General features: G+C 40.7%; 2 protein-coding genes across 7 annotated transcripts in view; one reads left to right on the top strand and one right to left on the bottom strand.

The window, feature by feature from the left end:
* The first annotated feature begins 13086 nt into the window (after positions 1–13086).
* Positions 13087–19573, top strand: EMC4 (ER membrane protein complex subunit 4). 2 transcript variants are annotated; one of them, XM_012465552.3, is made up of 5 exons: positions 13089–13277; positions 13607–13721; positions 17264–17417; positions 18000–18160; positions 18998–19573. In XM_012465552.3, exons 1-5 carry the CDS (start codon positions 13192–13194, stop codon positions 19031–19033), a joined length of 552 nt encoding a protein of 183 aa, XP_012320975.1. In that variant the 5' UTR covers positions 13089–13191; the 3' UTR covers positions 19034–19573. The 2 variants fall into 2 exon arrangements, with proteins under 2 accessions (XP_012320982.2, XP_012320975.1); XM_012465559.3 differs by lacking the exon at positions 18000–18160 and having other exon boundaries at positions 13087–13277.
* Positions 19239–23677, bottom strand: part of SLC12A6 (solute carrier family 12 member 6) — a 105591-nt gene continuing 101152 nt past the window's right edge. For all 5 annotated transcript variants that reach the window (XM_012465513.3, XM_012465516.3, XM_064374818.1 and 2 more), the window contains one exon: positions 19239–23014. In XM_012465513.3, the coding sequence (XP_012320936.2) occupies positions 22923–23014 (92 nt within the window). In that variant the 3' untranslated portion in view covers positions 19239–22922. The remainder of the gene's footprint in view (positions 23015–23677) is intronic.

Genomic DNA, 23677 nt, shown 5'->3' with positions numbered 1-23677 from the left:
TCTGGAAACATCTAAATCAAAATGCTCATGAAAGGTTTTTTTGGCATGATAGGATTTGTTGGTTATCATCTTTGTTGCCTATTTGTATTTCTCATTTATAATAAATATATTGCTTTTAAAGTTACTTTTTAAAATCACTTTATTAAAGAAACCAATCATCGCAATTAGGAAATTTAGTAAAACTTTTCGTGTAAATGTTTTAAAGTTTAGGATTTAATTCTGCAATTATGGCAGTATTATTTTACTTATTATTTTATTGTTATCGTTTTCTCCTTAAGCTAACGCTTAATACATCTGTATGGAGTCTCTTTTAGAAACAGTTGTATTTGTTTCTTAGGGTTGCTGTGACAAAATACCACAAACTGAATAGCTTAAACCAACAAAAGTATATTTTGTCAGTTCTGGAGGTGAGGAGTCCAAAATCTAGCCTTCAGAACAGGACCATGCGCCCTCTGAGGCTGCAGTGAAAATCTAGCCTTCAGAACAGGACCATGCGCCCTCTGAAGGCTGCAGTGAATAATCCTTTGCCTCTTCTTCCTGGCTTCCTTGGCGTATACCTGCATCATTCCAATCTCTGTCTCCATTCATCACATGGCCTTCTTCCCTATGTGTCTATGTGACCTCTCTTCATATAAGGATGCTAGTAATCAGATTTAGGACTCACTGTAATCCAGTATGACCGCATCTTAACCAATGTATCAGCAAAGACCTTAATTCCAAAGATCAGATTTGAGACTCTGGGTAGATATGAATTTTGGGGGGAAATTATTCAAATCACTGAAAGACTATAGAAATAATTTAATTAGTAAACCCTTAGAACTGTAAATTGGTATATTTTAGACAGCTATTTGAACCCATCAATAATTTAACTGTATAAACTGTGGGAAGCAATCCTAATTGTATCACTCTCCTACAGATATGTGTTGACAAATACCCAAGGATGTTCACAGCAATATTTTTTGTAATGGTGAAAAATGGGAACAATCTGAACGTCTATCAATTTGGGACTAATTATATTATCTCACATCTACATTCTGTAGCCTTGAAAAAGAATAAGGTAGATCTGCATGGTAGACATGAAAGATATTCAAAATAGATTAAGTGAAAAAAGTAAGTCAATAGACAGTGTTTAGTACATTCCTATTTACATAATAAGTAAATTAAACAATTCTACATTTATGTACATGTTTTAAGGAATGGCTTTATTTATCTTTCAAATACTAAAAGATACCTATTGTTCTCCAACTCTTCTGAATTTCATTTCATCCTTGTATTATTCTGATCTGTTGCCAGAACAAAATATTGGGTGCTTTAAACCAGTGGTCTCCAACATTTTTGGCACCAAGGACCAATTTTATGGAAGACAATTTTTCCACAAATGGGAGTTGGGCAGGGGTGTGGTTTCAGGATGAAACTGTTTCATCTATCATCAGGCATTAAGACATAAGGAACATGCAACCTAGATCCCTCAAATGCTCAGTTCATAATAGGGTTTGAGCTCCTAAGGGAATCTAATGTCCCCCTTGATCTCACAGGAGGCAGAGCTCAGGCATTAATGCTCCCTGGACTGCTGCTCATCTCCTGCTGTGTGGCCCAGTTGCTAACAAATCAAGGTTCAGTTCCCTGGTTATGGTCACTTTTTCCCTGTGTTCTCACATGGTAGGGGTTAGGGATGAGGGTAGGGAGGTGGCAGACAGCTCTTGGGTGTCTTATAAGGGGAATGTTATCATAAGAAATCCACCCTTATTAACTCATTTAACTCTAATTACTTCCCAAAGGCTCTATCTCTAAATACCATCCCATAGAGGATTAGGATCATTCCATATGATTTCTGGGAGGACACGATCAGTCCATAACAATCCTCCTTTAAAAGACACAGGTTATGACCGGGTGTGGTGGCTCACGCATGTAATCCCAGCACTTTGGGAGGCTGAGGCAGGTGGATTACCTGAGGTCAGGAGTTCAAGACCAGCCTGGCCACCATGTAAAACCCTGTCTCTACTAAAAATACAAAAAATTAGCTGGGCATGGTGGCAGATGCCTGTAATCCCAGCTACTCAGGAGGCTTAGGCAGGAGAATTGCTTGAACCTGGGAGGCAGAGGTTGCAGTGAGCCCAGATTGCGCCATTGCACTCCAGCCTGAGCAACAAGAGCAAAACTCCGTCTCAAACAAAACAAATAAACAAAAAACAAAAAAAACTCAGGTTACAAAACAATGCATTATATCTAAACTGATTGGAGCCTTTTAAAATTCACATAGGAAAAAATGCCCCAAAGAACCTTTATTGGTGGTTCAGTTACTTGATGTAGAGACAATATAGCCCACTTTCATGATAGCTGAAATTAATCATGAAAATGAATCCAGAGTAACTAAGCTTGGAGAGACCTGTTAGGCCATTAGTAATGTATCATTATGACTCATGCTATGGTTGTCATTCCTATCTATTAATGACATCTGTGGGAATGGCAACCCTTCCAACTTCCTAAGCAAGTGCTGGAGGGAAGCTGCTATAATGGGAACTTGTTAAAATGTGAAGTGGACAATAGGCCTCCTGAAATGAAGGAAGAATGGTATTACTAACGTCTCCCAGCACCACAGTACTAGTTTATGTCACTGCTGACAAGGGCATTTCATGACACTGCAGAGCCATGAAACAGAAATTGAAAAAAATATAACCTGTGTCGAAATGATATGGTACCCCAACAGTAACTAGCAAGGTAAGATCTTGCACAAAATATTTTTTCACTAAAAAGGTTTGAAATGCAAACAGTCAAATGCATTAAAAAAAAGTTTCTTCTTTAGATCACACAACTGATAAAGAGTAAATTGTGTCATGAATGAAATACTTTTAAAGTGGTCTTTTTTAGAAGGTAATGATAGTAGTGTTAAAATAAGACAAGTAACTGGGATTTGCAATGGAAGCTGATTTTTTTTGAAGTTGTGAAGGATCTTAGGAGCTTTTGGAGCACACTGGGCAAACTGGTTGTCCCAGGAAGGATGGCCAAATAGAATTATTATATAGACATTGTGAAATGGTACAGGCCAAAAACTTAAGACATATATATAAAAGCTCCACCACCCCCACCCCCAACTCTACCGCCCAGAGGGATCCATTCTTGCAAATCTAGTTGTTTGAATAGAAAATTTTCTGGTTCAGTTTCAATCCAAATACAACTGTTCAGAGAAGAATGGCACGAAATAGCTTCTTTGGCTCTTAGAAAGAGGTAAAGGATGAAATATAAAAACACAAAAACTGTGTAGGTGGCACAAATTATAAAAAGTCAGACAAAGTAACTCATGTGAGTTACAGAATTGTGGTTTGCTTTTTTTATACTTTCTTTAGTCAAAATCATATTTCCTCAAAGGCACAAAGTAAGGAAAGTTTTAATATTTATTTTGTGACTTCAACATTCCGTCACTTTCCAATTCAGGTTTAGTTCAGTGGGATGCATATAAGAAGGTTCTTTTTTTTTTTTTTTTGGAGACAGAGTCTTGCTCTGTTGTCAGACTGGAGTGCAGTGGTGCCATCTCAGCTCACTGCAACCTCTGCCTCCTGGGTTCAAGCAATTCCCCACCTCAGCCTCCGGGTAGCTGGAACTACAGGCGCGTGCCACATGCCCGGCAAATTTTTCTGTATTTTAGTAGAGACAGGGTTCACCACGTTGGCCACGATGGCCTCAATCTCCTGACCTCGTGATCTGCCCGCCTTGGCCTCCCAAGGTGCTGGGATTACAGCCATGAGCCTGGCCACAAGAAGGTTCTTAAAATCTGATTGCTTAGATTATGTTGTGTAAATTCAAACCTTGTTATTTTAGAGCAACAAATCAAAGCTCTAGATTAGCTGTTCTCAATCCTTAGTGCACAGCAGAATCACCTTGAGAGTCATAGGAAATACTGATGCCCAGGCCTCATCCAAAGCAAATGAATCGGAATCACTGAAGGTGTGGTCCAGGCATCACTTTTATTTTTTTGGGCTCTTGTTGCCCAGGCTGGAGTGCAATGGCGTGATCTTGGCTCACTGCAACCTCCACCTCCCGGGTTCAAGCAGTTCTCCCTCAGCCTCCTGAGTAGCTGGGATTACAGGCATGCACCACTGTGCCCGGCTAATTTTGTATTTTTAGTAGAGATGGGGTTTCTCCATGTTGGTCAGGCTGGTCTCAAACTCCTGACCTCAGGTGATCCACCCTCTTCAGCCTCCCAAAGTGCTGGGATTACCGGAGTGAGCCACTGCGCCGGGCAGGCATCAATATTTTTAACAGCTCTCAAGTTGATTCCCATATGTATCCACAACAGAGAACCGTTACACTTCTGGGTTTAGAATCATGTCATGTTATAATTAATAATATTTATGTTGTTCTAACTACAAAAGTAGTATCTGCACAATGCTGAGACCTATGAAAACTATAGTAAGGCACAATTTAAAGAAATTATCTGAAATCCTGTTACTCCTTTATGTGTCTATGACTTGAGTCTTTTTTTTCCAGGTGTATATGCATGGAAAGAATAGTGCGCATTATATATTTTTTTAAAAAACAAGTATGATACACTTTAGAACTAGAAGGAACCCTCAGAAATCATCTAGTATAAATCCCTTGTTTTATAGATGAAGAAATTAAAGTCAAGAGACCCTAATTCATTTGGGTGAATCATGTAGTTCCTTTCGAATCAGGATTAGAATCCAGGTTTCTCAGGCTGGAGTACAGCTGCAAGATCTCAGCTCACTGCAGCCTTGACCTCCTGGGCTCCAGTGATTCTCCCACCTAAGCCTCCCAAGTAGCTGGGACTACAGATGCAAGCCAGCATGCCTGGCTAATTTTTCTATTTTTTGTAGAGACAGGGTTTCACTATGTTGCTCAGGGTGATCTCAAACTCCTGGGCTCAAGTGATCGGCCCACTTTAGCCTTCCAAAGCACAAGGATTACAGGTGTGAGCCACCACGCCAGACCTGGAAAATCTTATACTAGTTTTCTTTTCCTTGCAAAACAAAATTTGTGCAAAAACTTGAATCCTTAAAACTTTAATTTCAACTCAAAGCTCCATTTCCATAAATAACCTATTATTTCTAATGATCTTTGAGTATTTTAAAAAATAACAAGCAAAGCTTTATAGGCAAAACCTTCATCTTTCTCCTGAAGAATTCTAGCATGCATATAGAGCAGTTGTCCTCACTGTATTCTGTGGAACACTGATTATATTGGATGTTAACAAATGTATTAAGAAAAAAACAAACAAAAAACAGGTTCCTTACTCAAGTAGATTGGGAAAGAAAATTATAGGAAATTCTTTACTAAACCATTTCTTGTTATTTTCATATGTTATATTAATAGCACTAAGAATCTCTTGGGGAGAGAGATCCAAGATGGCCGATTAGCAGCAGCTCAGGATTGCAGCTCCCAGTGAAGGTGCAGGGAGTGAGTGGACGCCAGACTTCCAGACAAATTTTTGTTGCCCACGGACCAGGAGATTCCCAGTGGATGAGCCCCATGGGTCGCCAGTGTGACTCTTTTGGCCGGCGCGGCTGTTTTGCCGGTGCCCCGGCATGGTGGTCCTCAGTGCGGAGTATGCGGGACTGGGTGCCCTTTTAGTTGGCATTTGGAGCTCCGGGAAGGCAGAGTCGCCCATTCAGCTGATTGAAAAGGGGACTGAAACAGGGAGCCAGGTCGGGAGATTCCCAGGCAGGAAAGCGCCACGAATCTCAGCGCTGCTGTTTCAGCCGGCCGCCGCAGAGGAAATTGCATAGATCCCGGCGCCTTTTCAGCGGGCGACTGGGGCACTTGGGAGAGAATCGACCGTTCAATTAGGAAAAGAAAAAAAGGGGGCTCCAAGGCGGGGAGCCAGGTGATCGGGCTCAGCTGGTCCCACCTCCACAAAAAAACAGCAATTGGAAACACTGATGGTTGAGAGTCACAGCAAGCACAGCTGAACCCAGGAAGGTCCAGCTCTGTGGGGGAGGGGCGTCTGCCGAAGGAAAACAAAGTAACAGAAATAATATCATCACCAACAAGCTGGAAGTCCACTCAGAGACCCAATCTGAAAGTCAGCAATTACAAAGACGACAGGTGGATAAATCCACAAAGATGGGAAGAAGCCAGCGCAAAAAGGATGAAAACACCCAAAATCAGCATGCCTCTCCTCCTTCAGGGGATCGCAGCTCCTCATCAGCAAAGGAACAAGGCCTGATGGAGAATGAGTGTGATGAATTGACGGAATCAGGTTTCAGAGGGTGGATAATAAGAAACTTCTGTGAGCTAAAGGAACATGTTCTAATCCAATGCAAAGAAACTAAGAACCCTGAAAAAAGGTTTGACAAAACGCTAACGAGAATAGACAATTTAGAGAGGAATGTAAGTGAATTGATGTGGAGCTGAAAAACACAATACGAGAACTTCCCAAAGTATGCACAAGTTTTAACAGTTGAATTGACCAAGCAGAAGAAAGGATATCAGAGGTTGAAGACCAACTCAATGAAATGAAACGAGAAGACAAGATTAGAGAAAAAAGGGTAAAATGCAATGAACAAAGTCTCCAAGAAATATGGGACTATGTGAAAAGACCTAATCTACGTTTGATAGGTGTACCTGAATGTGACGAAGAGAATGAATCCAAGCTGGAAAATATTCTTCAGGATATTATCCAGGAAAACTTTCCCAACCTAGCAACGCAGGACAATATTCAACTCCAGGTAATACAGAGAACACCATAAAGATATTCCTCAAGAGGAGCAACCCCAAGGCACATAATTGTCAGATTCACCAGGGTTGAAATGAAGGAGAAAATGCTAAGGGCAGCCAGAGAGAAAGGTCGGGTTACCCACAAAGGGAAGTCCATCAGACTCACAGCAGATCTCTCAGCAGAAACCCTACAGGCCAGAAGAGAGTGAGGGCTGATATTCGACATCCTTAAAGAAAAGAACTTTAAACCCAGAATTTCATATCCAGCCAAACTAAGCTTCATAAGTGAAGGAAAAATAAAATCTTTTGTGAACAAGCAAGCACTCGGAGATTTCATCACCACCAGGCCTGCTTTACAAGAGCTTCTGAAAGAAGCACTATACATAGAAAGGAACAACCAGTATCAGCCATTCCAAAAATATACCAAAAGGTAAAGAGCATCAATATAATGAAGAATCTATATCAACTAATGGGCAAAACAGCCAGCTAGCATTAAATGGCAGTATTAAACTCACATATATTAATGTTAATCCTAAATTTAAATCGACTAAATGCCCCAATCAAAAGACACAGACAGGCAAATTGGACGAAAAGCCAAAACCCATCGATATGTTGCATTCAGACCCATCTTACATGCAAGGATACACAGAGACTCAAGACAAAGGGATGGAGGAAGGTTTACCAACCAAATGGAGAGCAAAAAAAAAAAAAAAAGCAGGAGTTGCAATTCTCGCCTCTGATAAAATAGACTTTAAAGTAACAAAGATCAAAAGAGGCAAAGAAGAATGCAACAAGAAGAGCTAACGATCCTAAATATATACGCACCCAATACAGGAGCACCCAGATATATAAGGCAAGTTCTTAATGACTTACAAAAAGACTTAGACTCCCACACAATAATAGTGGGAGACTTTAACATCACATTGTCAATATTAGATCAATGAGACAGAAAATTAACAAGGATATCCAGGACTTGAACAAGTAAACTTGGAACAAGTGTACTTTACAAGGACCTGGAACAAGTAAACTTTAACACTTACAGAACTCTCAACCCTAAATCCACAAAACATACATTCTTCTCAGTACCACATCACACCTACTCTAAAAGTGACTACATAATTGGAAGTAAATCACTCCTCAGTAATTGCATAGTATTTCACAGGTTTAAATGAAATATTGGTTGGCTGCTTGTTTGTTATTTTCCTCCCTTATTCCTTCCTGTCTCCATCGTTAAGCACAATTATTGACATAAAAGAGGTTTTTAATACCCATTTTTAGACTGCATTCTAGCCTGGGCAATAGAGCAAGATTCCCATTTTCTCTCCCTATTTCTCTTCCTCTTTCTTTCTCTTTTTCATTCTTTTCTTTGTTTCTTTCTAAAAAGAAAAAAAAATACAAAAAATAAATTGAATAAATAAGTAAGTAAATAAATGAATCTACTCCTTTATTTTTACTTTGGTTAAAGCTTTCTGGGAGGAGGTAAAAGCTGAAACTGTGGATAAAATGTAAGGGTACTGGAATCATCAGGAAGTTGCAATCATCTAAGTTGACCCTGTTTTCCATGGTCACATTCAAAACACTCTACTATCTTAAAATCTATAAAGCTGTTTCTTTTAAACAGAGCAAAATGCTTTCACATCTGTAGTAATCCCCTAATAAGTCATGTGTATTTAACATAGCAAAAAGAACTGTAAACATCTTGCAACTCTGTCAAATTTCCTCCAACCCAAATGCCATTATCTTAAGACATTATTTCTCACCTGGATTACTACATATCTACTTAATCTTCTTTCTGTTTCTCTAGTCTTCCACCTTTCAATTCACTCACCACACTTCAGCCAGAGAGAGCATTCTAAAATGCACATTTACAGATGGCATTATAATGAGGCCCACATTTCTTAATAATAACGAACATATTTACCCTTCATTAGGTTTTTTTGATTAAATGCAAGACACTCTTGTATTTATTATATACAAGATATAAGGTGATTTCCTCACCTTATATCATTAAATCCTTCAAACAACACCATGACCCAAATACAAATAATTGTTATGTTTACAAATGAGACATCTACATTTTAGATATGTCAATTGATTTTTCTAAAATCAGACAGCGAATAATGATGGAACCAGGGTTTAAACCCAGGCAGTCTTACTTCATACCTCACTCAAACACATGATTTTTTTAAAAATATGTTCATAAGTTAATCTGATTTATCGCTTAAATTTCATCAACATTTCTTCTCTAAACTCTAGGGTTCAGCCACACTGAAATTATCTAAGTTTTTATTATTGTTGTTCCATACTCTTTTCAACATTTGAGATTCTGGTTTTCTTTATATATATATATATATATATATATATGTTTTTCTTCTCTCTTGCTTCATTTTTTCTTAACTCCTAATCAATTAAGTGCTACTTCTCCCAGGATGTCTTTGTCTTCCAAGTATAAGTAGAAAGTAATATTCAAATCATATAAAGTATCTTTTCCAATCACAAAAGGCTAAAACTAGAAATCAACAATCAAAAGAAAACTGAATTATTTACAATTTGTGGAAATTAACCAATTCTCAAACTACCAAGGAGTTCAAGAAGAAATCTCAAGGGAAGTTAGAAAATATTCAGAAATGAATGAAAATGAAAAAAAACAGCATTCCAAAACTTACGGGATGCAGCAAAAAAAAAAAAAAAAAAGAATCTCTTGGGTGTGTATGCAGAATATAATTATAATATGTAGACTTTCTAAAATTTATTTAATCTTCAAACCATCCTCAGCCTAGTCCTGATGTTTCATTTTTTGAAACAGAGTTTCACAAATTATACCATGAGGATTCCTAGGATAAAGAAAAAAATGATCCAGAGTACCCCACTGAGGCCAAAGCAACTTATTTTATTTTTGAGACAGAATCTTGCTCTGTCACCTAGACTAGGGTGCAGTGGCACTATCTCGGCTCACTGCAACCTCCGCCTCCCAGGTTCAAGCAATTCTGTGCCTCAGCCTCCCAAGTAGCTGGGATTACAGGCGCCCGCCACCAAGCCCAATTTTTTGTATTTTTAGTAGAGATGGGGTTTCACCATCTTGGCCAGGCTGGTCTTAACTCCTGACCTCTTGATCCACCCACCTCGGCCTTCTAAAGTGCTAGGATTACAGGCCTGAGCCACCGCGCCCGGCCTAAAGCAACTTTAATTTAGTTTAGAGTTTACTAATTTTTATAGCAAGTAGAGGAGTATTTAAGTAGAAAGAATATATGATTCCAATGATAATGAAAAATGTTCATTTAAAACTTATTAAAGCAGGGGCCAGGTGTGGGCTCATGTAATCCAGCACTTTGGGAGGCCTAGGCAGGAGGACTGCTTAAGCCCAGGAGTTCAAGACAAGCCTGGGCGGCATAGTGAGACCCTGTCTCAAACAAGTAGTAAGTTAAAAAAATTTATTGAAATATAATAAAAAGGGCAGGTGTGGTGGCTCATGCCTGTAATCCTAGCACTTTGGGAGGCCTAGGCAGGAGGACTGCTTAAGCCCAGGAGTTCAAGACAAGCCTGGGCAGCATAGTGAGACCCTGTCTCAAACAAGTAGTAAGTTAAAAAAATTTATTGAAATATAATAAAAAGGGCAGGTGTGGTGGCTCATGCCTGTAATCCTAGCACTTTGGGAGGTCGAGGTGGGTGGATCACCTGAGGTCGGGAGTTTGAGACCAGCCTGGTCAACATTGTGAAATCCTATCTCTACTAAAAATAGAAAAATTAGCAGGGCATGGTGCTGGGCACCTGTAATTCCAGCTACTCAGGAGGCTGAGACAGGAAAACTGCCTGAACCCGGGAGGCTGAAGTTGCAGTAAGCCCCGATCATGTCACTGCATTCCAGCCTGGGTGACAGAGTCTCAAAAAAAAAAAATGGAATAAGAAGAGTATTTTGAAAATTAAGACAAAATTGCATGAAAATCATTTCCCCAGTACAATGTATATCCCTTTTTATGTTTTATTTTACATAAGTGTAGTTATAGTACATTCACATTTTGGTGTTTGTTTACTTTCAATTTCATCTACTCACATTCACTAAACATCTATTTAATACTTTCTATGTTCTACAAAATAGGCTCAAAGATAATATATAGCTTCTGACCTCAAGGGATTTGGGGTAGTCTATAGAGGGGTAGAAATAAGTGCTCAGGGGATGTTAACAAACAAAATGCAATGTGGCAAGTGCTATTATGAAGAATATAATGCAACAAAGAGGAATGTCCAATAGGGTCAGAAGCTTGAGATGAATATAAGGCTCATCAGAGAGAATGTGGGAAAGGCAAAAAGTAGAAAGGAACAAAAACACAATCTATAAGTTAGGTCTTCCTACAATCAGATAGATACACATTTTAGGAAGGATTGGAGGGGCAAAAGACTTCCATTACTGCCTTGTTTAAGCAGTCTGCTATGAACATATATTTTTAAAATCGGAAAACAAAGTGGAGGTGGAAATCTTCAGCCTCTCTACATCACCATCATTGTCAAGAGTCCCAACATTTTAGTTGGCCAAGGAAGCATTTTTCAACCTTACCTCCCACAGCATCTCCCTCTCCCCAACTCCAGCCATATCAATTAACTTGGAGTCAAAGAAATACAAATTTAAAAAAATACAGTACCATTTTAAACTCGCAATTTAAAAAAATTATAAAGACTATGAAATGTAAATGGTGCCACTTTTCCTAGTGGGCATTTTAATTTTTGTTGTTGTTTGCAGAGGCGAGGTCTCACTATGTTGCCCAGGCTGGTCTTGAACTCCTGAGCTAAAGCAATCCTCCCGCCTCAGCCTCCCAAAGTTCTGGGATGACAGGTGTGAACCACCGTGCCTGGCCCCTGGTGGGCATTTAAAATGAAAATTCTTTGAAACCATGCATACTCTTTGATCCAGCAATTCCAATTCCACTTCTAGGACTATCACTTAAGGAAATAAGAAAAGACATACAGATATGTTTACAGCAACACTGGTTATAAAAGGAAGGAAATCAGGAAACAACTGAAATATCCAATAATAGGTTAAATTATGAAAAAGGTACACTATTCAATACAAAACCCAAACACTTCAAGGAATGACATACATTATTTAATGACACGTCATTAAAAACCATCAGTGGTGTGAATGATTTGGTAATGGTGTGACACATCATTAAAAACACCACATATGTGTTGGGCACTAATCTCACAAGCCTTGAAAGTAGGTAGATTATCCAACTTTCACATGAGGAGGCTGAAACATAATTGATTTAATTTGCCCAAGGTCATACAATTATTAAGTGGTGAAAAAGGGTGCAGTGGCTCACGCTGGTAATCTCAACATTTTGGGAGGCCAAGGCGGGAGGATCACTTGAGACCAAGAGTTTGAGAGCAGCCTGGGCAACAGAGCAAAACCCTGTCTCAATAATAATAATAATAATAAAAGGTTGGGCGTGGTGGCGCGTCCTGTGGTCCTAGCTCCTGGGAACACTCAAGTGGGAAGTGGGAAGATCGCTTGAGCTGGGAAGTCCAGGCTCCAGTAAGCCGTGATAGCGCCACTGCAAGACAGCCTCGGCAACAGAGTGAAACCCTGTCTCAGAAAACAAAACCAAAACAAACAATAACAAAGGCAGGCTATCTGAATACCGAGCCCATGTTCCTTTCCATGTTCATTATGTCTCCTTGCCTTTGTGCAGAATGGAGTTAGAACTGTTTACCTCGCAAGGTCACTGTGCAAGTGAAATGAAATAAACACAAAGCTCCTAGGACACAGTGGACATTCAATACTCAAAAACTACTAAGTAACTCGTTCAAGGTCAAACTAGGATTTAAACACAGGATTTGAATCTTTCCTTCCAGGGAGCATGTAGGAGGTTATGAAGCTTTTCTTGGCTGCTGCTGCCTTTTTTTTTTTTTTTTTTTCTGAGACGGAGTTTAGCTCCTGTTGCCCAGGCTGGAGCGCAATGGCTTGGTCTCATCTCACTGCAACCTCCGCCTCCCGAGTTCAAGCGATTCTCCTGCCTCAGCCTCCTGAGTTCAAGCGATTCTCCTGCCTCAGCCTCCTGAGTAGCTGGGATTACAGGCGCCCGCCACCACGCCCGGCTAATGTTTTCTATTTTTTACTAGAGATAGGGTTTCACCTTGCAGGCCCGACAGGTCTCGAACTCCTGACCTCAGGTGATCCGCCCACCAATTCTTAACGCTGAGTCAGTATGGGCTTTCCTTCAGCCCCATAAAGCGCACCTCAGAGGTCCAGGAAAACATAACACGCATATTCAAAAAGTAGGGAGCGCGCGAAAATGGCTTTAGGAAGCACTAAGTCTTGCCTGCTTTTCTCTCCTCCCTGCTTTTCTAAATCCAAACACGGACTCCACAACCTGCAGCACCGCCAATTTCAGGGGCGGAAATGACGTCTGTAGTCACGCGCCGGAAGTGCATTTACGAAGTGAGACGAGAGAACGCAGGTGGGACTGTTGCGGAGTACGCTTTTGAGTGAGACGCATCGGGGCTGTATAGGACGCAGCTGTTGCCATGACGGCCCAGGGGGGCCTGGTGGCTAACCGAGGCCGGCGCTTCAAGTGGGCCATTGAGCTAAGCGGGCCTGGAGGAGGCAGCAGGTGAGACACTTGGGCAGGTGTACGTCACTCTTCATCCCAGAACAGCACCAGAGTAATGAGACCCGAGCCCTCAGGCATAACTCTGAAAAAGATGGGTGGCATACAGACATCACCTGGGGAGGTATCGGTTTTTCTGCCGTGGAGGTTTCTCTGCCCAAAGAATGTTTACATCAGTCCTCCTGATAAGGGACTGAGGAACACACGAGGGAGCTTGCTCTAATCTGAGTAGGTGCATCTGAACATCTTTATTCCTATGATTGGTAGATAAGGAAATGTGGTATATGAAGTGTCGGAGGTTGCAGCTTTAGTTTCTTGGTTTGGTTTTTTAGGGGTCGAAGTGACCGGGGCAGTGGCCAGGGAGACTCACTCTACCCAGTCGGTTATTTGGACAAGCAAGTGCCTGATACCAGCGTGCAAGAGACAGACCGGATTCTTGTGGAGAAGGTACAGAGGTATAGATGTACCGTAGCCCTTGGGCCAGTCCTAACTCATGTACCCATCCTCTTCTCCTAGGTGAAATTAGTGTAGATAGCCCTTATCTTGAATATTTGGAAACTAAACTGCTTGAGACTGGTATATCAGTAGTTTATATATCAGCTACAAAAGTGCTTAATAGTTTGAAAAATAAAAGATGTTTGGAACATAACATATAAGAAAGTAGGTTGAAAACGATCTTTTGGTGGCAACATCTTCCAGTTGAAGTGATCTTTTTTCTACTCTAGTTCCCTTACACCACATATCCAACTGTCAGGATATTCTGTTGGCTTTATCTACTACTTCTTGCTGTGTTCACCTCTCATCCCGACCCAAGCAGCGATCTAGATTTCTGCAGTAGACTTTTTAAAAAGTCAGTTATTTTGGGGTATAGTTTATGTACAACCACATTCAATTAAAGCATGTTTTTTCAGCCTCAGCACTATTAACATTTTGGGCTGGATAATTATTTGCTATGGGGGACTGTACTTGCACTGTGGGATGTTTAGCAGCATCCTTGGCCTCTACCCATTATATGCCAGTAGTGTCCCTGCCTAGTTGTGACACCAGAAATGTCTCCAACATTATCATATGTCTCTCAGGAGGCAAACTGCCCTCATTTGAGAACCACTAGTTTCAAGGATAGGATCTGATGTGCTTTGACAGTGGTATACCCCCATGAAACTACCATCTTTAAATAACTTATCTCTCATTTCCAAAAGATTCCTCCTTGTGCCCTTCTGCAATAGACTTGTAACTAACTGGTCTTGCTACTTGCCCCCTGTAGTCTATTCCCAGCACAGCAGTTAGAATGATCCTTTTAAAACATAAGTCATTCCTACAAAAAACCCTCCTGTAGCTCTATGTTCATTCAGCATAACAGCCCATTTTTATAATGTCTGCCTAAGTCTGCATTGATCAAGCTCCTTGTAATATCTTTAAGTTCTTCTACCATTTTCCCCTTTGCTGAGTCCACTGTAGTCATAATGGCCTTCTTGATGCTCTTTAAAGATGCCATACAAACTCCCATCGCAGGCTTTTTGTACTTGTTCTTCCTTCCTTCTGAAATGCTCCTCCCCAGATTCTTGTATGATTTGCTTATCTCCTTTAGGTCTCTCATATGTTAGCTTCTTAGTGAAGCCTACCCTCATGGCAATCCCTGTCCTGTTTACCTACTTTATATTTCTATATATCATTAATATATATGATAATGTTTCTTTTAATAGATTTACTTTGTTAATATTTTGTTTAGGATTTTTTCATTTAGAATCATGAGTAATATTGGCCCATAAACTTTTCCCTTAATGTCCTTGTCAGGTCATGGTATTTATGAGGCCCCATGTAATTAGTTGTGGAATGTGCATTTTTTAATTCTCTTAAAGAGTTTATGTAAGATTAGCTTTCTTTTTTTCTTTTTTTTGAGACAGGGTCTCACTTTGTCACTCAGGTTAGAGTACAGTGGCACAATCTCACCTTACTGCAGCCCCTACCTCCTGGGCTCAAGGGATCCTCCTTCCTCAGCCTCCAAGCAGCTGGGATTACAGGCATACTCCACCACATTGGGCAGATTTTTTGCATTTTTTGTAGAGATGGGGTTTCACCATGCCCAGGATGGTCTCAAATTCCTGAGCTCACACAATCCACCCACCTTGGCCACACCCAGCCTAACTTAATTTTTTCCTTAAATGTTAAGTAGAATTTGCCAAGGGAAGCCATCTGGGTTTAACTGTAATTTATTTGACACTTATAGGGGCTATTTATAGTTCTTTTTCTATTTATATATAATTTTTGAGACAGAATCTTACTCTGTTGCCCAGGCTGGAGTGTGGTGGCACAATCTCGGCTCACTATAGCCTCCACCTCCCAGGTTCAAGCGATTCTCCTGGCTCAGCACCCCCAGTAGCTGGGATTACAGGCACGCGCTACCATGACCGGCTGTTTTGTATTTTTGTAGAGATGGGGTTTTGCCATGTTGGTCAGGCTGGTCTTGAACTCCTGATCTCAGGTAATTCACTTGCCTCTGCCTCCCAAAGTGCTGGGATTATAGGCATGAGCCACTGTGTCCGGCCTGGGGCTATTTATATTTCTCATTTCTCGTGTCATTTTGTTATATTTTTTCTAGAAACTTATACATTTCCTAAAATTTCAAATGTATTGACATAAAGTTGTTGATAATATGATCGCTTCCCTATATGCAAGATCTGTGGTGGACCTTTTTTCATTCCTGATGTTGAATATTTGTCTCCTTTTTTCATCAGGCTTACCAGTATTGACTTTTTTTTTTTTAAGTCGCAGTCTCACATTGTAGTCCGGGCTGGAGTGCAATGGCAGGATCTTGGCTCACTGCAACCTCTGCCTCCCAGGTTCAAGCGATTCTCTTGCCTCAGCCTCCCAAGTAGCTGGAATTACAACTGTCCACCACCACGCCCAGCTAATTTTTTGTAGTTTTTAGTAGAGACAGGGTTTCACTATGTTTGCAGGCTGGTCTTCAGCTCCTGACCTCGTGATCCACCTGCTTTGGCCTCCCAAAATGCTGAGATTACAGGTGTAAGCCACCATGCCTGGCCTGGTATTGACTTTTTAAAAATTATTTTCATTTATTTTTACAGGTCACTGTATCCATCACCAGTATGGATTTTATTAATCTTTTCAAAAATGCTTTTTTTTTTCCTAATTTCTTGAAATAGATGCTTAGTTTATTTTTAGACTGCCATTACTTTCTTTTTTTTGAGATAGAGTTTTGCTCTTTTTACCCAGGCTGGAGTTCAATGGCATGACCTTGGCTCACTGCAACCTCTGCCTCCTTGGTTCAAGCAATTCTCCTGCCTCAGCCTCCCAAGTAACTGGGATTACAGGCACCCACCACCATGCCCAACTAATTTTTTCATATATATATGTATTTTTGTTTTGTTTTTTATTTCTTCTAATTTTTTCTTATTTTAGTAGAGATGGGGTTTCACCACATTGGCCAGGCTGGTCTTGAACTCCTGACCTCAGGTGATCCACTCGCCTTGGCCTCCCAAAGTGCTGGGATTACAGGCATGAGCCACCATACCTGGCCAGACTGCCATTACTTTTAATGGCAAAAACCGCAATTACTTTTGTACCAACCAAATAGTATGTATTTAAAGTTTTAAATTTCTCAGAGCTCTGCCTGTGTCCCCCAAGTTTCAAAATGTGGTATTTTTGTTATAATTCCGTTTTCCATTATAATTTCATCGATTCATGTATCATTGTTAATTCCAAACAGAGATTTTCTAGTTACTATAAAATTATTTCTAATCTAATTGCATTATAGTCAAAGAATACGTTTTATACAATATGCATTCTTTGAGATTGACATTTTGTTCATGGTTCAGCAAGTGGTCAGTTTTTATAAATATCCTGTGTTTGAAAAGAATGTGAATTCTGCAGTTGAGTGCAGTGTTACATATATGTCAGTGGGTTGTTTGTTAATGTCATGCAAATCTAAGGGTGGTGATCAGAGGGTTAAAATTGTGTGTTTGTTTCAGCGCTGTTGGGACATCGCCTTGGGTCCCCTTAAACAGATTCCCATGAACCTCTTCATCATGTACATGGCAGGCAATACTATCTCCATCTTTCCTACTATGATGGTGTGTATGATGGCCTGGCGACCCATTCAGGCACTTATGGCCATTTCAGCCAGTAAGTATTCTTGAAACAATAACCCTTCCATAAGTTTTAAGAATTAAAGGCAGGCCGGGTGTGGTGGCTCACACCTGTAATCCCAGCAACTTTGGGAGGCCGAGGTGGGTGGATCATCTGAGGTCAGGAGTTTGAGACCAGCCTGGCCAACACAGTGAAACCCCATCTATACTAAAAATGCAAAAATTAGCTGGGCATGGTGGCAGACACCTGTAATCCCAGCTACTTGGGAGGCTTGAGACAGGAGAATCACTTGAACCTTGGAAACGGAGGTTGCAGTGAGCCGAGATCACACCACTGCATGCCAGCCTGGGTGATAAAGTGAGACTCCATCTCAAAAGAAAAAAAAAAGAATTAAAGGCAAATTCTTAAGGACAGTTTTTGGCTAACAGGCATATAGAGAGGTGGGGTAATGGTGGTGGCATGGAGGGGAATATAGTGCTTACCATGATTTTCTTTTTGCCTTTAATGGCCCTGTTTGCTGTCTTACTATGGGTCTGTGTGATTTTAATATATGGTTGGCTTGATTCATATTGGGGGAAAGAGTTCTTTTGGTTTTGACAACTTCTGTTACCCCAACAGCTTTCAAGATGTTAGAGAGTTCAAGCCAGAAGTTTCTTCAGGGTTTGGTGTATCTTATTGGGAACCTGATGGGTTTGGCATTGGCTGTTTACAAGTGCCAGTCCATGGGACTGTTGCCTACACATGCATCGGATTGGTTAGCTTTCATCGAGCCCCCTGAGGTAAGGCAAAAGAAAAGCTGAATTCTGGGTGGTTGTAGTGTACAGTGAATAGCTGACTTACTTGATGGTAGGGAAATTAGAGTTGGTATTAGAGTTTCTTTTCTTTTTTTTTTTTTTTTTGAGATGGAGTCTCCCTCTATTGCCCAGACTGGAGTGCAGTGGTGCAATCTCGGATCACTGCAACCTCTGCCTCTCAGGTTTAAGCAATTCTCCTGCCTTAGCCTTCCAAGTAGCTGGGATTACAGGTGCCTGCCACCATGCCCAGATTTTTTTGTATTTTTTAGTACAGATGGGGTTTCATCGTGTTGGCCAGGCTGATTTCAAACTCCTGACCTGAAGTGATCTGTTCGCCTCGGCCTCCCAAAGTGCTAGGATTATAGCCGTGAGCCACCACGCCTGGCCTAGAGTTTCTTAAAAAATAAGAGCCATTAGGAGTTTTTAAGTTACTATTTTTGAAACAAGGTCTTGCTCTTTTGCCCAGGTTGGAGTGCAGTGGTGTAATCATGGCTCACTGTAGCCTTGACCTCCAGGCTCAAGCACTCACCCTCCCAAGTAGCTGGGACTACAGGTGCGCACCCCCACGCCCGGCTAATTTTTGTATTTTTTGTAGAGACAGGGTTTCACCATGTTGCCCAGACTGGTCTTGAAATCCTGGGCTCAAGCGATCTGCCCCCCTTAGCCTCCCAAAGTGTTAAGATTAGCTACTGTGTCTGTCCTGGAAGTTCTTTTTTAAAAATAGGCAAAATAGAGCTTGTGGTTAAAGTATTAAGTAATTGAATCAGGAAGTTATTTTTAACACTCATTTGCTACTCACCTATTTATTCTTTCTTCTTTCAGAGAATGGAGTTCAGTGGTGGAGGACTGCTTTTGTGAACCTGAGAAAGCAGCACCTGCTGTCTATGTATTTGGGTCTTTACATCCTTCTTTAAGCCCAGTGGCTCCTAAGCATACTCTTAAAATCATCACTCATGTTAAAAAAGAACCACAAAGCTCTTTTCTCCATGGTGGGGTGACAGGTCCTAGAAGGACAATGTGCATATTACTATAAACACAAAGAAACTATACCACAACCCCTGACTGAAAATAATGTAGAAAACTTTATTTATGTTTCCAGTACAGAGCAAAACAACAAATAAAATCATAACTCTATGTAAACAAGAGTAACTGCTGCTAAATCAAGAAGTGTAGCAGCATATCCTTTCAATAAATTAAATGGTTGAGAACAATGCATTAAAAAAGTTGCACAAGTTCCCTTAAATCTGTTTTCCTTAATATTTCACTTCTATTTAATACAAGCTGGGACATCATAAAAATTCTGTTGGAGACACTTATGGAAGATGTAAGAAAATAATGCTGGATTCAGCTTATACATGAAAAGAAAAATAAACCAGACCAAAAGAGCACATAAACATGCGTACAGTCTAACTGTTGTTTTAATACCCACAATAAGGGATTTCTGTTAACATGTTTAGGGGGAATGAGGATTGGTGGGATCCTTGGGGCCACAGGAATCGGCAACAGAACATACATATAGTGATCTTACCCCTGCCGAGAGGAAGCTGGCACCTGTCAAGCAGATGCTGCAGTTCAGACTTAAGCTTTTAAGATAGCTATTAAAGGCAGAGGGTCAGCAGTAGGAGGATGTGTATTTCTAATCTGCCCTGGTAAAGTCATAGGTAAGACTCAACAGCTTGATCTTATTCAAAAGGCAGGTATTTCCTTTGTCTCTTCTCTTGAAACAGCCCCTTCCCCTAAGGTGCATACTCTCAAGTTTTCAGTATTGCTTTATTTGCAGTGATTAAGAGAGATGAAAGACTTTGGAGACATCATAAGCAACACATACAGACATGAAATGCTCTAGACAGAGGTTAGTATAAATCTGGCCTAATAACCATTTTTCCATGTAACAGTGATTTTGAGTAGTGGCTACGTTAATGGCCACTAATTCCCTTATCCCTTTAAAAGATTTTTACAGAGCTCCAACCACAAACAGCACTTCTAAAACTAACTTTTATTGTCTGCCCATAATTTGTTCTACATGGAAACAAAAATACCACTTTGGCCAGGGGTGTGTGTAAATGTGGGGGAATTCCTAGGCAGGCTGACCTTTACAGTACGAGTCTTTAAGATACTGGATCCTGGCCGGGCACAGTGGCTCACGCCAGCACTCTGGGAGGCCAAGGCAGACAGACCACCTGAGGTCGGGAGTTCGAGACCAGCCTGATCAACATGGAGAAACCCTGTCTCTGCTAAAAATACAAAATTAGCCAGGTGTGGTGGCGCATGCCTGTAATCCCATCTACTCAGGAGGCTGTGGCAGGGGAATCACTTGAACCTGGGAATTGGAGGTTACGGTGAGCTGAGATCGCTCCATTGCACTCCAACCTGGGCAACAGGAACAAAACTGTCTCAAAAAAAAGGTACTAAATCCTGTGGGACCTGACTCACTACTGTTACAAGTGGAGTGTTGCAGTGGGAGTTATAAACAATGCCTCTATCATCTGCAGAAGGGAACAGAAAAAAAGACTTAAGATCCTATTTGCTTTGCCATCCTGAGTGCGCCTGGAGGTTGAAGAAAGAGCAAAGGGAACAAATCAAAATTACTCAATTTCTTAAGCTACACTGAAGAGTTTTCTCTGTACTTACAGGTCAAATGAATAATCTGTGACAGGTGAGCTTGCTCCATGTCCTATTGAGTAATCAAACGAGTGGCACTATTTGTGACTAATAAATTGAAATTCAAAAACAGCCCATGAATACAGGCAAGAAAAGTTTCTCTAAATAGCTATTCTGTAAAAGAAATGAAGATTTCACATACTTGAAATTACTGCTCAGCCAGCCACATAGTTTCCCTATGCTTGTAAGCCAGATGTCGTGTGATCAGTAAATAAGTAAATAAAAAGCTGAGCTTGCACAAGTATTTCCTTGGCACACTGAACTTTCTTTTTTCTTTTTGAGATGAAGTATTGCTCTGTTACCCATCCTAGAGTGCAGTGGTGCAATCCTGGCTCACTGCAACCTCTGCCTCCTGGGTTAAAAAGATTCTCCTGCCTCAGCCTCCTGTGGTAGCTGGCATTACAGGTGTGTGCCACCAAACCTGGCTAATTTTTGTATTTTTAATAGACACAGGGTTTCACCATGTCGGCCAGGCTGGTCTTGAACTCCTGACCTCAAGTGATTCACCTGCCTCAGCCTCCAAAAGTGCTGGGATTACAGGTGTGAGCCACAGCACCTGGCCTGAACTTTCTGAAAACAAAACAAATAGAAGACTTGGCTTGGTTAATCTCTTAGTTCAGAGCCAAGTTTCTGTAGTCAAAATGAAGGATAAAATTGAAAGGAAACGAGGAAAATGCTCATACTTGGCATTAAGTTGAATGCCTCAAGTCTTAACTACGGCTTTGTAGATGAGGCAACAGATTTCTTAGTGAAAGTAAAATTTCTTCAACAGGCCAATGCCAATCTGAATGCCATTTTAGTAAAGTAGGTAAGGAGAGTAGCCGCTCAGTAACTGGCACTAAGGAAAGAGTATGGCTCTAGAAACTTCCAATTCCATTGCTAGATGTGCCCTTTTTTTTTTTTTTTCCTCTTTCTCTAGCTATTTGGATTGAATGGTGATTGTAGATGTGCCCTTTAAAAGATAGTCTAGTGTTTTCAGGGAAGGATTTTTAGCCAGTTTTCCTAGAATTTGTTCCTTAAGATTTTCTGACCTGTGCTTAATAAGAGGGCATAAAAAAAGGCATGGGGGAGGGTGGTGGGTGGAGCAGGGGGAAGTAGAACCTATTGGTTAATGTGCATCATGACCTGCATTTCTTAGATAACAGCTTGTATGTTTTGTCCATGTTGTCTTGAACTCCTGACCTCAGGTGATCCGCCCACCTTGGCCTCCAAAGTGCTTGGATTACAGGCGAGAGCCACCACGCCCGGCCTATTTTGTCCATGTTGTATAGAGAACCACAGACTATTGCAGTAAATGTTAATAGCTTCCTTTTGGAGTTCTCTTAGTTCGGCCATTTGAAAGGAACCTGAAAGAAGTAATTTTTACCTTACCAAAAACAATTTCCATGGCAACTGCCTGTGTTACAACCACAGAACGGGTTCTGAGTTAAGAGAAACAGTTGAAGTATACGCTAACACAGTATGGATACTTAAATCTGGTTTTTTGGGGGAATATTTATGAAGAAGTAGAGGCTGCAGCTGTGTTTCAAGTTTTGTACATTAGTATCCTAATACAAAATTAGAGCAGTGGGTATACTAAAGAAATATAGCTAAAAAATGTTTGCATCTTGGCTTGCCAAGGATAATAGGTCCACATATACTTGACCATAAATTCTTTAGTAAGATGAAGCTATGTCTGGTTGTCATCCCCACAGTGCCATCATTGAACCATGACTTCTGAGATTCATTTTTAATGTCAAATATGTACTTGACGTTTTTTCTTCAGTTGAATTTCTAGCATCCCTTTTACCAATTCACTTATTGGCTCAGTTTGTTAATTCTAACTTGCCTTTGACTGGTCTGACGTGGCTCCTAAGACTTGAACATTGTTCTGATGTTGAGGGAGTACTTGCTTTTTCTGTAAGGACTGTAGATCAGATGGGAGCTCTTTAACACAGGTACTTGAGGCTCAGCTCTTCAAGAGTTCAGTGTGATGTGTATACAACAAGGCTTCTAGTTGAGTGGGAGTGGTAGTAATGAGCTGGCACTTCCATGGAGGATGTAGGCCTTTTAAGAAAACAGGCCAAGCACAGTCATTCAGAGTAGATTATGAATAAATGGTGATCACTTCACTGCCACCACCCCGGACAAGTAGGACTCGCTCTAGTCCCTCGGTAAGCACCTCTAGGAACTCCATGTCTTCAGAACTTGTCAAGGAGACAGGCAAAAGAAGAGCACAAACTTACAACCTGGCATCATAATCTGAAGTTACCTGATCATAGAGCTACAAAATTAGCTGCTTAATTATATATTCAGAAAAGTCTGAACTTTGTATTGAAATTAACCCTGTGAAGTAACCAGGGATCCAGTTGCATACATAATACTAAGACTCCCATTTGTTATTTTCTAAATGTTATTTAAAAAATGGGAAAACCTACAAATGTCATTCTAAATAAGATCAAAATGATGAAAGAAGAAAAAAAGCCACAATAGGGCAGCTAACAAGATTCCTAGAGAGAAACCAAGTAATTTCTAAGTGAAGCTGCTCAAGTCAGATTTTTCTGCCAGTTCAATTTGTCTTTTTTTTTTTTAAGACCTCTTTTTCTTTCCTTTTTGTTTTTCTTTCTTTCTTTTTTTGAGAGGGAGTTTCGCTCTTGTTGCCCAGGCTGGAGCGCAATGGTGTGATCTCAGCTCACTACAACCTCCGCCACCCAGGTTCAAGTGATTCTCCTGCCTCAGCCTCCTGAGTAGCTGGGATTATACGCACCCGCCACCACATCCAGCTAATTTTTCTGTTTTCATTAGAGATGGGGTTTCACCATGTTGGCCAGGCTAGTCTTGAACTCATGACCTCAGCTGATC

The sequence above is a fragment of the Aotus nancymaae genome, unplaced genomic scaffold (genome assembly GCF_030222135.1).
Source record: "Aotus nancymaae isolate 86718 unplaced genomic scaffold, 86718_ANA_hifiasm-v0.15.2.pri h1tg000011l, whole genome shotgun sequence".
Lineage (NCBI taxonomy): Eukaryota > Metazoa > Chordata > Mammalia > Primates > Aotidae > Aotus > Aotus nancymaae.
Note: the sequence above shows the minus strand (reverse complement) of the source record. Positions and strands in the feature narration are given on the sequence as shown.